This window comes from Pavona decussata, unplaced genomic scaffold (assembly GCF_977016875.1).
Source record: "Pavona decussata unplaced genomic scaffold, jaPavDecu1.1 SCAFFOLD_67, whole genome shotgun sequence".
NCBI classification, from domain to species: Eukaryota; Metazoa; Cnidaria; class Anthozoa; order Scleractinia; family Agariciidae; genus Pavona; species Pavona decussata.
Genome location: NW_028145486.1, coordinates 2220001 through 2237500, shown reverse-complemented (window position 1 = coordinate 2237500; position 17500 = coordinate 2220001). Strand labels below are relative to the sequence as shown.

At 39.7% G+C, this 17500-nt stretch overlaps 2 protein-coding genes across 4 annotated transcripts in view; one reads left to right on the top strand and one right to left on the bottom strand.

Annotated features, from left to right (window-relative positions):
• The window catches only part of LOC146478037 (5-oxoprolinase-like), a 102602-nt gene that overhangs the window by 84844 nt on the left and 258 nt on the right, over window positions 1-17500 (top strand). The window contains exons 37-40 of one of the 2 annotated variants that reach the window (XM_085112726.1): window positions 276-358; window positions 1294-1457; window positions 14258-14355; window positions 16437-17500. The exon at window positions 16437-17500 is cut by the window's right edge and continues 258 nt beyond it. In XM_085112726.1, coding sequence (XP_084968852.1) covers window positions 276-358; window positions 1294-1457; window positions 14258-14355; window positions 16437-16532 — 441 coding nt within the window. In that variant the 3' untranslated portion in view covers window positions 16533-17500. Of the gene's footprint in view, window positions 1-275; window positions 359-1293; window positions 1458-8020; window positions 8716-14257; window positions 14356-16436 lie in introns of those variants that run through there. The other variant, XM_085112727.1, reaches the window with a different exon arrangement.
• The window catches only part of LOC146478036 (G1/S-specific cyclin-E1-like), a 14567-nt gene continuing 13798 nt past the window's right edge, over window positions 16732-17500 (bottom strand). For both annotated transcript variants that reach the window (XR_014865218.1, XM_085112735.1), the window contains one exon: window positions 16732-17500. This exon is cut by the window's right edge. The gene's annotated coding sequence lies outside the window, so the exon portion shown is untranslated.

Here is a 17500-nt window from a genome sequence, read left to right as displayed (position 1 = left end):
GCGAATGCATGAATCTAAAGTAAAAATTCAGTTGGAAAAAGTAGCGGAATAATAAACTCGTTGCATGAATCTATTTTAAAAGAATATAATATTTTCTAGGTCATGGCATTGAATTATTCTCTGCTTTATTAGTCATGGCGGTATGTCATCTACCAGATTCACTTTCGCTCACTTTCGATGCTACAAGAAGTCGTCTAAATAAGAGTTTTCTAAACTTGTAACAAGACCTTTTTGCACCATTTTAGTACGGTGATTAATTAGATTGTTTTCTGTAGGGTCCCACGTGGGAGGGACGGAGTGGCGTCCATAGTCACATGACAAACACAAGAATAACAGACCCCGAGATTATAGAGAGAAGGTAAGAATGAATGTACAGTTAACCGAATGATTAACACCGCCACCCCCCCCCCCCCCCCCTCCCGCCGGCAGACTTTCCACTCGATCTCAATCACTTCACACACTAACCTCGTGCCCAGGTTCTTTCATCTCTCCACCCCAGAGGGGTGATGGAGGTGAAAGAACGTGGGAACGAGGTTGGTCACACGCAACATCTCACACTTATCTATAAATCTCTCGCTTACTCGTCTTAGCTAAAGCAAGCTAAGTCAGTGTTGAATGAAACTTGGAGCGAAATATTTGCTATTGAACACACCATGAAATGGATGAGACCGTAGGAATTATGTCACCTCCATGCCTAGCACGTAAGAAGAAGCTTTATGGCAATATGACGATGAAAACTCCCGTAAACAAATCCTGTCATATTCATGTCTTCATGGCGCGGCCTTCGTATGTTCTTTTTGTCTCCCTTCGTATTTTCCTTTTTGCTCTTCTCTTTCCCTTTCCTCTCCTGCCCGGTTCATTATACAACCCAAACAGTCACCTCTAAACTTGGTCATCTGCGAAAAGCATCCTTTGGAAAAACCTTGAAGGGAGTCTGGAAAACTGTAATTGTCCTTTGAGAAACCAACTTCGCATGTTACCAGTCATTTATTGAGCCGAGATAGATGTCAGGGTCCGATTGTTCGAAAGCCAATTAACGCTAATCCCCGATTAACAATTAACCGAGGTTTCATCTCGCTTATTTTAAATGTTTTCAAGAGCTAATTTTAAGCTAATGGTAAAGAAAAGTCTAAGCCAGAACTTAAGGATGAAACTCTTTTGGAAGAATCTTTATTGATTAGTCATTAAACTTGAATCAAAGTTTATGTTAACCCAGGATTAACTTAACCGGGCTTTGAACAACTGGACCCAGATTACAAAATACAGTAACTGCCTTCATGTAATTCTCCCCAGGTATCCTGTTCTTTTAGTTCGTTTTCATCTTAATCCCGGCACCGGAGGAGATGGTTTCCACAGGGGAGGGGATGGAGTAGTACGAGAATTGGTATTCAGAAGGAATCAATTATTGTCCGTTTTATGTGAGCGGAGGTCAGCTTTCCAGCCTTATGGGCTTCAGGGTAAGTGGCTTTGCTTGCAGTAGCTTTGTCACCTTCTTAAAACACTCAGCAATTCTCACTGGCTGCTTCAAATAAGCTCACAGACTTCAAGTGCATTCAAACTTGCAGTTTACTGTCCCGGCAAACTAAAAGAAGAACAACATGTTGTTGTTTTCTCACGATTTTTCTAATTTTAATTTTCTTGTTGATAGCTTTCGGTTATCGGTTTATTTTATTCGATACAGATAAAACTTTTTTTCCTCGGATAAATCTGGTTTTTTTTTAATTCAACAATCACCTTGACAGCTGGCCATTTAATCGTGTTCATGTAGTCAAAACTGATATGTGGAATAATGATCGCTTTTAACAAAAATTAGAGCACAGGTGCAAGCACAAACACTCAAGACATCGTTCCACTGATAATATCTGCCGAGTGAAGTTTTATGTTGAAGTCAAAAAGTGACTCTTCCTTTTTTCTTTCAATGTTCTCTCTCTTTTACTTCCTTCTCGTATCACTTCTTTAAAAAGACAAAAAATTATTTTCCCCTCGGCTACACCTGGTGTAGCTTCCATTTATAACTGCATGACGCGCCCGGTTAATTGTAGACACAGCGGAATTAAAGAAGCAATCAATGGCAATGTTAATTTTTGCTTGTCGGCGTTGAGCCGACATTTGGCGCCTTTGTTTAGTCAGCTCCCCGCCTTTGTTTAGTCAGCTCTCCAGGACCTACGTCTAGATTTCGACTTAGTTGATATATGGGGATTACGTGAAGATTATTTATTTGTAAATCATATTTTGTTAATAGCAAAACGGCACATATATAATTGTAGAATTGTCGAAACCAGACCTATCCCTAGAGTATTTATTGCAAGGGTTAAAGTAGTTTATCAGCTCGAAACTAAAATCGCTAAATCACGAGATAAATCACTAGATAACTTAGCTATTCATTTAAATAAATGGGGCAAGTACATTAGCAAACACCACGATTGATATTTGGTGCTCATAAAGAGAAACAAAATAATAATAATAACGCGTCGTGGCTCCCTAATTACTGTCCTTTGTAGATATGTGCGTGTCTGTGCGTGCTGTACTAGTATCGTTTTCATTTGTGAATCAGTAACTAAATAAAATGGAATAAAAACTTTTAAAATACAAAAAAAATGTTCATTTTTGCTTTTCGGCGTTTAGCCGACATTTGGCGCCTTTGTTTAGTCAGCTCTCCAGGGCTCATTTGTGCATGATTTTTTTCAAGCCATAAAACTGTTTCGCTAACGTATCTCCCTTAAAGTTCCTTTTGCTACTGAGCAAACGTTCTGCGCATCTCGGGGTTGTGCGAAAAACTAGGCTTTTATAAAGATGGTGTCTACTAGTTCAAAGATATTTTTGCTGGTAAAGTAGGTCTGAGCAAGGGTTAGGGCTAACCGCGCATTTGTTGGAGATAATTAAGCTTCAATTTGGAGAAATTGCCACACATTGATATGTATTTTACAGCTCTGTCGAATTAGTGCTGCTTAATTTTCTTTGAAGAATACGTGGCTATCCCCAGTGTTTGTTGTTTTTGTTTTTAGATTCCAATAGCTCATACTAAGATCTACTTTTCCCGCATAGTTATGAACTGTCCAACAATATCTCAGTATTTGCAGGCACCGTCCTTAAGAAAACCTTTCTTCCACCACAGGTGGAAGGCTCTGGTGATTTTTTAATCAATCACAAAAAAACCTCTTTTCCGCGCACTACTTAGTCGTCACTATGTTTTAAAATAATTGGTTCATACATTTAGCTGCGTCAGTTATGGATGCACTTGAGAAGTTTGGAGATCATTCAGCACTCAAGAAGCTAGAGCTTGCCTCGAGCACCACAGCTGGAGGCGTGAAACCATTCTTAATTTTAATTTCTTGTACGTGATGACGGTTATTTCGCCTCCGGCATAACAAAGCGGCTACTGAGTACTTGCTTTGAAGAAAGCGGTAACAGAGCTAGCATTAAGACGCACACATGAATACCACGGTGAATGGATCGAGCTGCTCCAGTCTGCTGAATCCTCAAGCGGCAAGAATCGCACAAACCATTGGTTACAGCGTAATATCTGCTGTTTCGCTGGTCGGGAATTCTTTCATCGGAATCATTGTTTACAAGACGCAAACATTGCGTAAACCGATCAACTCTTCATCGTCAATATGGCCATGCCCGATTTGCTGTATCCCATTTCCCTGTTCACGCGGCATATAACATATTTGTATGCAGACTCGTCGCTTATCAGTGGTCATCTCGGCCAGACTTTGTGTAAGCTGACCTCCTTCTTATTGTATGTCTCCACTGGTGTGTCTATTCAAGGCGTAGTTCTGATAGCTGTGGATCGATTTGGAACCGTGCTGCTTCCCCTCCGTTCCCCACTCATCAGCTCAAAGGCATGCCCCTTCTTCATTCTCGCATCTTCGATCATTGCGATCGCAATTAACTCGCCAGTGCTATTTGCCGCCATGGAACGTGTTGAATGCCAAGGACAATCAACTTGTGTCAGCAAGCAGTTGAATACGGAAGCCTTCGCAAATTACGTTCTTGCCATGTATGTTGTCTGTCTTTATATTGCTATCTTTTTGGTGGCCGTGCTTTACCCTGTCATCTTTATCAAGCTCAAGTCAAGGAAGATCCCAGGAGAACATTCAACCAACAACGCAAAACAACGCGAGCAGAGACACAGGAACGTTTTGAAGATGGCCATTGCCATTGTTTTCGGCATGGTCCTATGCCTGTTACCATGGAGTGTTTTATTTGTATTTTCATGGAATAGCCGATTGTATTGTGCCATGGCTCTCTGCCATTTCATTGCCCAGTTTTTGGCTCAAGCAAATTCCGCCATCAATCCTTGTATCTGTTTCATTTTCAGTCAGAATTACCGCCAAGGCCTTAAGAAACTCTTGAAGTGTTCCTAAACATTACCGAGCAATAATGTTACTCCCAAAGTGTAATGTACTTAGCGATTGTGTGGAACTGAAATTCGATAGAAAAATTATCCCTACCATTTCCCCTCGAAAACCAGTGATAAGTCTAATAAAGTCTGAAAAAGCTTGCTGGGTGTTTCTTCAGAGAAAACTGCTTGGCTTCGCGTTCAGAATACTCGGGGAATAGAGATCCAAGTAATTTGGTCAGACTAGTTAGATTTTATAGATTTTATTCAGTTCAGGCTGTGCTGGCAGAAAAAGAGTTGTTTGTTATAACGCACATACATAAAACTTTATTTAAGCAGAGTGGAAACATCACTTGGCAATGAATAAAAATAACAACTGATTTACATGTTTGTTTCGGGGTTTAAGATTTGGTCTCTGTCGTTCTTTTTTGGTCCATCCCGACAAGCTTATCTCGCAGCCAGTGGACCGGCCTACCAAGCAGCTACCTTTTGCACTTGAAACATTGTCCCCCTCCCCCCTCCACGTTCGCATGGTCTACTACAGTTGTCTTCGTTCAGTAGGCGGACTCTGTTCAGAATTAGGAAGACAGCTTTGCTTGGATCATAAGATTCGCTGGCATTTATTGTGTTAAGTGACAGATGTGTTAACAAACAGATGTCTTCGTATGGTTAATTTTTGAATTCATATGAATCATTGTTATTGGAAATTAAATATATTTGTAGACTGCAGCAAAAGGCGAGTGCTTCCAAATATTCAAAGACTTATATTTGAAGTAGTATTCAAATAATAAATGGAACGACGTATTAGCTGGTTTACGTACTGTAGCAAGAAAAACAATTTGTTCAAAATCAAAAGAATCAACGGTTCAATTCGGTGGAGTATCATTCTGTTAGGAAAGAAATTACGTTCCTTAAAATTTGCGGCAATTTAAATTTTCAGCTAAAGAATGGGAGCAGATCAAACTGTGTTCAGTAGCTTTCACAAATTTGCCTTTTAAAAGAACATAAAATGATGTAGGAATGCAGGAAACTTAACAAATCGAATGTGGTTTAGCGTTGTCTGCACCCTTATCGACAACGATATTCGTCATGACAGTGGTCAAAATGTTGTGCGCCTCGTGAGTCCACAACAAATTTTCTTTGACGTTGATATTGTGGTAAAAAACAAACCGAATGTGGTTTAGCGTTGTCTCCACTCTTATCGACAACGATATTCGTCATCACAGTCGCCAAAATTTGTTGTGGACTCACTCGCCACAACATTTGGACCACTGTGATGACGAATATCGTTGTCGATAAGAGTGCAGACAACGCTAAACCACATTCGATTTGTTAAGTTTACGTCGTACAGTCGTACTGAAAAAGCTCTTTAGCAACGAAAGACACTGACATATTGATTTATAAATCGCTTTTCAATTTCTTGTACGTGACGATGGTTATTCCGCTTCCCACATTAAAAAAGTTCCGGCTGTGTTGGCAGGAAAAGAGTTGTTTATTACGTACGTACATAAAACTTTATTTAAACAGAGTGGAAACATCACTTGGCAATGAATAAAAATAACAACTGATTTACATGTTGGTTGTTTGGGAGTGTACAAGGAGGACATGAAAGATTTGGTCTCTGTCGCTCTCTTTTGGTCCAGCCCGACATAAGCTGATCTCGCAGCCAGTGGACCGGCCTACCAAGCAGCTACCTTTTACACTTGGAAAATTGCCCCCCCCCCCCCCCCCCCGTTTCGTTCAGTAGGGGACTCTGTTCAGAATTAGGAAGACAGCTTTGCTTGGATTATAAGATTCGCTGGCATTCATTCTGTTAAAGTGTCTATGAAGCGAAAATTGTCGTCAGGTAGCTATAAAATTTACTCTATCAAACACGGGATTTCAAAGTTTAAAATTGCCGATTTTGTGAGCGTTCAACGTTGGGCTATTTTTGCCTTCAAAAATGGTATTCGAATCGTGCAACCAAAATGCCAGGTGACAATAACCGCTGACGTCACGTTGGTGCCAAGAATTGCAATTCATCATGGCGGAAGAGAAGAAAGATAAGCAACAGCGAGGGCGATTGCGTTGCTGGCGGCCGTAGCAAAGAGAGTTGCCAGAATCGATCGTTCACAGAATCGCTAGACATGATTTTCTCTTTCTACAATCCTTTTTGGCGGCAAGAACGGAATGAAAGTAAACGAAGCTTTTGGCACCAACGTGACGTCACAACTTGGAATTCAGCATAAAACGCGACCCAGTCCTCTGACCATTTTTGAAAGCAAAATAGCCCAACATTGAGCGTTCGTAAAATCCACAATTTTTACCCCAGCACACTAAAACTTCGAAATCGTATATGTTAAAGTGCAAATTTTATAACTACACAAAAATAACTTTCGCTTCATAGGCACTTTAAGTCACAGATGTGTTAACGAACAGATGTTTTGTATGGTTAATTTTTGAGTTAATCATTGTTATTGGAAATTAAATATATTTGTAGATTGCAGCAAAAGGCGAGTGCTTCCAAATATTCAAAGACTTAAAATTTGAAGTAATATTGAAATACGAAATGGAGCGCGGATGTATTAGCTGGTTTACGTACTGTAACAAGAAAAACAATTTGTTCAAAATCAAAAGAATCAACAGTTCATTTCGGTGGAGTATCTGTTAGGAAAGAAATTACCTGCCCCGGAAATTCGGAATAAACTGTGAGGAAAATGTGGCGTTTTCTTTAGCGAAAGGTCACCTCAAACTTTCGCAGGGCTGAAAATTTTCAGAGGTGCAAATACGTGGTCAAAATTGCGAAAAAAAAGGCTAGGTAGCATTTTCAAAAAGCCAATAACAACTCGTAAATTCGGTGATCATGAAGATTACGTTTCTTAAAATTTGCGGCAATTTAAATTTTCAGCTAAAGAATCGGAGCAGATGAAACTGTATTAGCTTTCACAAATTTGCCTTTTGAAAGGACATAAAATGATGTAGGAATGCAGGGAGATGTTGCTTCAAGTGTTGGGAACCCAACAAGACCATTTTAGCAAAGTACTTAAATTGATGTCTCCTGCGTGTTCCCAGGTCTAAAGGATTATCTGATTCGAAGTCTGTAATAATTTATTAGGTTGTAATGTTTGGAAGGAAGTCGAACAGAACATTGGTGATAATTCGTGCCATCATCCTTTCCTATTCAAAAACAGCTGTTTACATCTTACAGTCGTAAATAGCTCTTTAGCAACGAAAGACGCTGACATATTGGTTTATGAATAGCTTTTCAATTTCTTGTACGTGATGATGGTTATTCCGCCTCCGGCATAACAAAGCGGCTACTGAGTACTTGCTTTGAAGAAAGCGGTAACAGAGCTAGCTTTAAGACGCACACATGAATACCACGGTGAATGGATCGAGCTGCTCCAGTCTGCTGAATCCTCAAGCGGCAAGAATCGCACAAACCATTGGTTACAGTGTAATATCTGCTGTTTCGCTGGTCGGGAATTCTTTCATCGGAATCATTGTTTACAAGACGCAAACATTGCGTAAACCGATCAACTTTTTCATCGTCAATATGGCCATGTCCGACTTGCTGTATTCTATTTCCCTGTTCCCGCGGCATATAACATATTTGTATGCAGACTCGTCGCTTATCAGTGGTCATCTCGGCCAGACTTTGTGTAAGCTGACCTCCTTCTTATTGTATGTCTCCAGCGGTGTGTCTATTCAAAGCGTGCTTCTGATAGCTGTGGATCGATTTGGAGCCGTGCTGCTTCCCCTCCGTTTCCCACTCATCAGCTCAAAGGCATGCCCCATCTTCATTCTCGCATCTTGGATCGTTGCGATGGCAATTAACTCGCCAGTGCTATTTGCCACCATGGAACGTGTTGAATACCAAGGACAATTAACTTGTGTCAGCAAGCACGTGCACTTGAATACGGAAGCCTTCGCAAATTACGTTCTTGCCATGTACGTTGTTTGTCTTCATATTCCTATCTTTTTGGTGGCCGTGCTTTACTCTATCATCTTTATCAAGCTCAAATCAGGGAAGATCCCAGGAGAACATTTAACCAACAACGCAAGACAACGCGAGCAAAGACACAGGAACGTTTTGAAGATGGCCATTGCCATTGTTTTCGGCATGGTCCTATGCCTATTACCATGGAGTGTTTTTCATATTCTATTTGCATTTTCATGGAACAGTCGATTTTATTGTGCCATGGCTCTCAGCCATTTCGTTGCCCTGTTTTTGGCTCAAGCAAATTCCGCCATCAATCCTTGTATCTGTTTCATTTTCAGTCAGAATTACCGCCAAGGCCTTAAGAAACTCTTGAAGTGTTCCGAAACATTACCGAGCAACAATCCCAAAGCCTAATATACTCAGCGATTGTGTGGAACTGAAATTCGATTATCCCTACCGTTTCCCCCTCGAAAACCAGTGCTAAGTCTAATAAAGTTTGGAAAAGCTTGCTGGGTGTTTCTTCGGAGAAAACTGCTAAGCTTGACGTTCAGAATACTCGGCGACTGGAGATCCAAGTCATTTTGCTAGACTAGTTTTAATAGAGTTAATTCAGTTCAGGCTGTGCTGGCAGAAAAAGAGTTGTTTATTACGTACATACAATTAAACAGAGTGTAAACGTCATTTGGCAATAAATTAAAATAACAATGATCTACATGTTTGTTGTTTGGGAGTAAAAGGAGGACATTAAAGATTGGGTCTCTGTCGGTCTCTTTTGGACCAGCCTGCCAACCAGCTAGTTTTTACACTTGAGAACTAACCCTAAACGTTCGCATCGTCTATTGCATTCAGAATAAGGCAGACAGCCGGGTTTGCTTGGATGGTAAGATTCGTAGCCAATCGTTGTGTTATAAAACCAAGAAATTCAGCTGCCTCTCTTCGTATGGTTAATATTTGAATCATTATAAACTAAATTCGATTTTGAGACGGCAATACGACTTTATATTGACGGCTAGTTGGGAGAACATATATTGCGTATTGGGCGTACAAGTGGTCCTTGAACAGAGTCAGAAGCTTTGTGAACTTAAATGAAAAGAAATAAACAACACCATCCAACGTCGCATGTTCATTCACAGAAGTAAAATTCTGATCTGTGCGCGCCGAACCCATTTAAGGTCATTCCCCTAAAATAGAACCCAGACTCTGATTTTTTTCAAACTTTGCCCATGTGTGGTTCACTATATGTAAACTGCAAAAATGAAATAAAAAGAGGGGGTCACCTGCTTGTTCTTCAGCAACGAAGCATCAAAATATGGTAATTTCTGCTTGTTTGGACAAAAAGGACTATAATAGAGCATTTGCCAAAAACAGGAATTATTTTCTAAAGAGAACAGTTAACGGCTCATTTCATAGAATTTTTTTCCCTGTTCATAAATCATTTTCAATGTGAAATCTGTTTGAAAACTATTCCTTATACTACTGAGATATTCAACAAAATAATCTAATTCGTTACCTCTGAAGGTAGGCCAAAATGTCCATTGGCTAGATATTAGGCGCAAAATTTGATGTTTCTAACACTAGGATTTTCCTTAAATTTTCACGGTAGTTGGCAAACGATATTGTGGTTAGAAATCTGAAAAGAGAAAATAGGTTCACCGGGTTGGTTTTGTAGATATTTCACAAAGCAGTGGTAAATCGAGCTTCAAAACTGGTTTCTCCGCGAAGGGACTGGGGCGAGTCTGCAAATTAAGAATTTTGCTGTTAGATACCAGTCATATTGAGTGATACTCAGTAGTTAGCTAGAAATGAGAGTAAATATTTTATTTTGCCATTGTGCGCAGTAGAGTTGCGCACTGCAAAACAGGGGAATGACCTTAAGTGCCGTGCTGTCATGCTCACTTGACAGTTTTTGAGCCAATCAGAAACCGTCATTTTGAGAGGACAATATCGCAAATAATAATCCATCAAATATTTTCGCTCGCGGCGATTGGTCTAAACGCCTCATGTGACCGAATATACCCCAGCTAAAACAGGGGAATATCCGATGATATTCCCCAAGTGATATTCCCCAATTTCAAAAACTTCAAGGCGCGTCAAGTTTACAATTAAAATTAGTGTCAAGATGGGGGAACGGTTTGCGTTTGTGACAGAAGGAGAGATAAACCTGCTGGTCGATAAAGCAGTATCAGAAAACAACATGCGCTCTAAACGTTTTTGACGGTAAACTGTTCTTAAATGAAATGTTCAAATACTCAAGCTCGTTGCTACATGTTGCGAAAAATATTTGAAGGATAATAACCACAATAGCCCCCATTTGGCTTTAAAAATATGCTCAGATATTTGTCCTTGGACATTATCTGCTCCTCGAAGCTCACAGTTTTCCTGTAAGGCCTTATAACCTGAAGTCGTATTAAAATACGAAATGGAACGACCTATTAGCTGGTTTAGGGCCTCCACATACTTGACATTTAGTTGTCGACAACTCAGTAAATGTTGTCGACAACTGGAAAAACGTAGTATGTGGGATGAGAGTCGACAACTATACGCTAAATTTTTAGTATTCGAAGTAATGTTTAAAACATGAGCAGCAGTTTTTTATCGGGATTTAAAACCACGAGGCGCAGCCGAGTGGTTTATTTTAGACCCGATAAAACACGTGCTGCGAGTTTTTTGAACGGCTTCAAAAACATTCCTGGAAAAGCGTGTGTCAAGAGAGTTCATAACAATGATGCTTTTGTGAAAGTTGGAAATTGGCATACGAGAAAAACATTAAACACCGCATACTAATAAGGAGGAGGTTTTATCGGGTTTTAAAACCACTACACGTGATGTTTTATCGACCATTTGATACGTCAATGGGCTTATGAATTATTAATGAGTTTTTGAGTGTAACTCCTCAAATTCATTAATAATTCATCAAGCCAAAATAAAGGAAATCACTACCGTGGAGGAGGTTTGAAAATGTGATCTTAATTATCATAAAATTTTGTGAACTTTTGCTTAGCATTTATCGAAGAATTATCATTAGTTTGAGAAGCTATATCAAACACTCGAAAGAGTGTTTCCTCCTATTTCCAAACACCTCGAAGTTGGTTAAAAAAAAAAACTCGGCTGCGCCTCGTTTTTCCAACCTAGTTCTCGGTGTTTGGAAATCGGAGGAAACACTCTTCCTCGTGTTTGATATATTACAAGAAAAACGACTTGTTCAAAATCAAAATAACAGTAGCACCCAAGGGTTCGTTTTGGTGGAATACCTGCAAAATTACCTGCCTCGGAAATTCGGAATAAATTGTGGACACTGAAACGTAGCGTTTTTCTTTAGCGAAAGGTCACCCCAAACTTTCGCAATACGTCGTAAAAAGTGCGAAAAAAAAACCAAGCTAACATTTTCAGAAAGCCAACAGCAACTTGTAAATTCCAGGAACATAAAGCCGGCGACACACCTCAGTGGCGATTTTATAGGCCGATCGCCGCGATCAGCGAAAATCGCCAGGTGTGCCCGGTGCAGCGATTGCTATCGGCGTGCATGTCAGATATCGGCGTTAAAATAGGCCATTTTCATGATGGCGTCATTTGACTACAACTACCACGATTCATTTCGTTTTCCTTTTCGAATTCAAATTTTGTAATCCCAGTGGACAGCAAAGAACAATAGCTCTAATTAGCATGAAAAAACAAAAAACTGAAGGATTCTGGTAGTTGTAGTCAAATGACGCCATAGTGAAAATATCCTATTCGTCGGCATTCGCCAAGTGTGCCCGTTCCCGCGATTTTCTACGCTCAATGCTGCGAATCGCCAGTAAAGTTAACCAACCAGGTTGGGCGGTTTTATCACATGACTTTTCAAAACTCCCCTCGATGGAGCCCAGGAACAAAGTTGAAGTGTCACATCACCGCGATCGGCGAAAAAAATCGCCCGGTGTGTCTGCATCGGTGGCGACAATCGCTTGGTGTGTTTGCAGCAATTTAAATTTTCAGTTAAAGAATCGGAACAAGTCAAACTGTGTTAGCTCACCCAAATTTGCCTTCATCTTCGGAGACCCAGGGGTAGATAGTGGGGACAAAGACAAAGTCAAAGTGGGCTGGAAAAAATCGACGAGCGAAAAATAGGCTCTCTATATTTTTCCTTCGAAAGGACGTAAAATGATGTAGAAATGCAGGAAACAACATTGTAAACTATTTTGCTTCAAATGTTAGGCGCCCAACGAAAACATTTAGCAAAGCACTTTAAAAAATATTAAAATGTATATTTATTTCTTTTATTTAAACAGTACTATTTGCAAAATTGTCATTAGTTTCAAAGAGCAAATAAATGGTGAGTTCCCAGATTGTTTTATTACCTTCTAAAAGCATATTTCTGTCAGCTAATACAGTTTGACCTGTTGGATGTTTAAGCTGAAATTTCAAGTTGCAGAAAGTTTTAGGAAACGAATTCTTATTCCCCTAATTGCGTTACGAAAATGATAGCTAACCTTTTTTTCGCATTTTTAAGGACATATTTGCCTCTTCGAAAGCGAAAGGGATTAATTAGTTTTCTAGTGTTACGAAATTTTGAGCTGTCGTTTTGCTGAAGAGAACTTTAGATTTTCTTTACAACTAAATCCGAATTTCTAAGGGGATGAAGGCTTTCCGAACAGATATCCATCGAAATGAACGTATGGTAGCCCTGTTGTTTTGCGAAAAACCATAACTAGGAAAACACATTGCAGCTATTTATGGTCAGTAAGACGAATCTATCAGAAAATGGGGCTAAGTCATGAATCTTTTGTTCATTTTGCATTTTCTTTAGTTTTCCAGAGTATCTGTACGTCGTAAATATCTCTTCAGAGAAGTGCGGTCATTGTAACAGTTGAATGCAATGCTCTTGTTGTACAGTAGGGAGCTCAAGCAACGACGACGGCAACGGCAACGAAAACGTCACAAAACAATAGGTTTAATGAGCAAAAACAATCGCTCTGCACGTGCGTTTTACATTTTGGTACATTTCTTTGCTGTCCTCTGCAAAACAACAACATGAGATGACCGCATGTAAGGTTTTGTGGAGAACTTGAACGCACGACGGTGAATTTTGTTTCTTAACTTGTACGCCACTCCTACCAATTTGCTTCCTGGATAGTTCGCCGTTTCTGTAGAAGTTGAGCGAGTTGAAATAATCGCGAAGTTGCACAAATGAAATAAAGATATATTTTGAAGTGACGTTTTCGTTGCCGTTGCCGTTGCCGTTGCCGTCATCGCTGCTTAAGCACCCTACTGCTAGACGACGACGACGTCAAAGAAAACGGGACTCAAAAATTACATTCGCGTTTTCTGAATAAATTTGCGATAACTTCTGCTCATTTGGTTTGTGTAATATGGCCGAACTATCCAGGAGCTAACGTCGTAGTGGCGGCTTTAAAGTTCAGAACGAGAAAGGTCATTTCATTTCATGCACGTCGTTGTTTTGCAGAGGAAGGCAAAGAAATGTACCAAAGTTTATAACACACATGCAGAGCCAATGTTTTGGTTTCGGATTTGGTTATTAAAACTATTTTCTGACGTTCTCGTTGCGGTCGTCGTCTCTGCAGGCCCCTCAACGACGACGGCAGCGCCAACGAAAACGTCACTACAAAATATAACTTTACTGATTTTATTTGTGCTACTTCGTCATTATTTCAACTCGGCCCCAGAAGATCATGGTTTCGATTCCTCTCGGGAATCAGATTATTTTCCTTTGTCTCGTCCTCGTGGCTAGCCTGCAGAACAGGCGTTATTTTTTATTTATTTATTTATTTATTTATTTTTTTGCGTTTTTCAGGCGAGCGGAGGCAAGCACGAGGCGCTCGTGACTCGCGCCGCGCGCTTGCCTAGTGCTTTCCTCCGCTCGCCTGAAAAAAAAAAAACGCAAACAAAATAACGCCTGTTCTGCAGCCTACCTGGTGGCACGCAAAACATCTTTCTTATGAATCCAGAATGTTCTTGGAAGTAAAGCTATTGTCTTGTTCTGAAATTTCCAGGAGGTAGACCAGGATGCGTGGGAGTGAATCTTCTCATGAGAAATGATGGACGCATTATCAACCTCGGATCAAAAGCGACTGTGACTGTAAACGCAGGGGTAATTTCAACTTATTTGTTTGCATTTTGTGTTTGTTTGAAAGTCATTCGAATAAAATGGAATGTATTTAGGATTACCAGCGTGAACAGTGTACAAGTGAACTTAATAAGGTTTTCCGATTGAATTATTTTATAGACTGCAAACAGTCCGCCTTTTTGTGTTGGTCTTTCGTCTGATCGAGAGCAGTCCGAATGAAAATCTCTATCACATCAGCTTGGTATACTTTGAAAATACTAAAGCCTGGTTTTCCATGACTTAATCACAGGCTGCGCAAGCACAGGCTGCACAAGAATAAGAGCTTTATGTCAAGTGACAACAACGAACGCAACGCAAGCGCAAGCCCAAGCACGAAAAAAGGAAAAAATTTGATCCTTGTGCTTGTGTTTATGCTTGCGTTGAGGCTAGTGAAAACCAGGCTTAAAAGTGCAAGGAAAACGACTACAGCGAGCAAGAAGCTGTGCAATGAGGCTCGCGAACTATAATCCTCTGTATTTTGCAGTCTAAATAGTTCTGAATAATTCAGTTTGCGTTGAGTTTGTTGACCCCCTTTGGGTTAACGGTGTAATTCCGTTTTGGGGTGGCTTAAATTTGAGTCCAAAAAAGAATAAACTCCTGAGTATTGTCTCGTGACAAAAGCCTTATGGTTCAACCAACAATAAGTCTATTGTCAAGAAACAATATATCTTAACTTGGGAAGGCTTCGATTCACGAGGCCTTCCCAAGTGAAGATATGTCTTAAAGGGGAAGTATCATGGGGTTTAATTGACCTCTTTTGTTACAAATGGTGAAATAAGACCTTCACTTTACTACAAAATAATTCTAGACCAATGAGAGGAGAAAAGTCAACTAAATTCTTGACAGGAACGACCTGTGATTTGTTCTAGCACATTTTAGAAACAAAAATACGAGAACTTGAAAAACATTAGCCTAATATTTTTCAAGTTTCAATCCATTGCGACCTACTCTGTCCCTGGCCAGAGGCACTAATCGACAGTTTTCTTGCACTGGCCCCAGTTGTTCAAAGAGTGGATAACTTTATCCACTGGAAAGTCACTATCCAGCAGAGTACATGTACTCCAGTCAATGCTTTTGGCAAGTTTTCCACGCAATCCCATTCTTAAATTTGACATATGCTTCTACTCTATTCACAAATTATAGGACTATCATAAAAATCTTGCACACATTTTATCTTCTGGATAGCAAACTATCCAGTGGATAAAATTATCCGCCCTTTGAACAACTGGGACCTGGGGTTTAATTTATAACAAACCTAGACAACCATTGTTTTGTTTCTGTTGCCAGACAAACATTTTGGGTTGTGAAATTACATCAAAGTTTCGTGATACTTCCCCTTTAAGCACTGTTTCTTGACAATAGCCTTGTTGTTAGTTGATCCCTTGCTTCTGTCTCATGTAGCGACTGTTGCTGCTTTCCCCGCCCCCTGTGCTTGATGGGATGCTTGCCCACTGGGGGGTACACTTCAGTATTCTATCCCAAACAGTTGCTGCAGCGGATCAGAATTCTAAGCCTGCCTCTGAATCCCACGGTCAGGGTTTTTTTTTTTTTTTTGGGGGGGGGGGGTGATATCCCCCTGTCCCTGCCCCATTCCTCAGATATTTTTTGGCATGAATACTGCCATACAAGGTAACTCCTTCCATTTACAAAATTGTCAATGGTTTGAACGAGTATATATCTTGTGACTTAAAACCATTGAGGATAAACTTAAATACTGAAGCCTTTAAGTGTAGCATAGAACAGTATGGAAATCAACGAACAGAGTGAGCCAAAAACACTGTAGAAGGAACGAGCGATGATCCCCACTGATTTGTTTTCTTTCAATTTCCCACAAAGGAGCTAGATCACGAGCTAGAGTCTGTTTGCAGGCTATTTCTGGCAATAGAACTGGTTACTAACTGGCTGAACAGCACACTGTTCCCTTTTCCAAGAGGAGCAATCAAATGAAGTACAATTATTGCCGGTGTATTGTGGATAAATCACCACCAGATAATTTGATATAACTTGTCTTTATAAGAAGCAAGGAAACACTGTAAAAATAGAATTGTCTCTTCTTTGCCTTCTAGGATCACATTAGAGTCCAGACCCCTGGAGGTGGTGGATACGGCAGCCCTCCTACTGATAACAATGAGGGACTGGTATCTAAAGTTCCTAAATCTTAACACAGGATTAACAATTTATTAACACAATGAAAACAATATAAAAAAAATTCTGATTGAAATTAAATCATTGAAAAGTTTTTAAACTAGTGAAATGAAACCTGGAGGGTTTTTTTAATGGATTGTTTGAAACAAACAGGCTTTGTCACATTAGCACATTGAGCACATTACCAGTAAGTCTGCAAGTAATTTTGCAATTCAGTCATTTCACAAAACTTTATTGAGGGCTTTCATACAAACTTGAATTTTTATGATGTACAAATTGTTTTTCAAAAAAAGTAATTTCTGTAAAAATTTCAATAGCCTACCTAAATAATTACATGCCAAAGCCTTACTCTAGTCTTGGCTGGCTCTGTACACAAACCATCAAAATGACTATGAAGTAACAGTAATGTGTAAACTATAAGGCAATCATTACCCTACTAAGGCCTTTAATAACTGAGAAGGTGTAAGTTATTGTAGAAGTTTCATGCACAACACTGTTAAGAACTGTACAATACAGCACACTATTAAGAACTTTTCAATAAAAAATTCTTTAACAAATCCGTTATGTATGTATACCTGTGGCAAGAATGACACAAACCACCTTTATTGGCTGAAAAAGTCAGGAAAATGTACCCAATGCGCCAATTTTAAGCATGCACTATGGATTTTGTACACTCAGTTGTGCGGATCCATATTTGCTTTTTTCCTAAAGGCTGAATTTCAAAGGATTGTATCAAACAAAACTGACAAGTCATTATTCTAAGTAGGTTTTTGTACCAATGCTGATTTACCAGGGTTAAGCACACAAAATTAACAGTGCAGGCTAACATTGGGCAATTTTGTAGCATTTTTCTGACTTTTCAACAAGAGTTTTACACCCTTTTTGAAGTAAACCCTTCAGTTAATGGAGTACTGCAAGAAAGGCAGTAAAACTTCATTATTTTACAGTATCATTAAATCTTCATGATAACTCTCTCCTGAAAAAA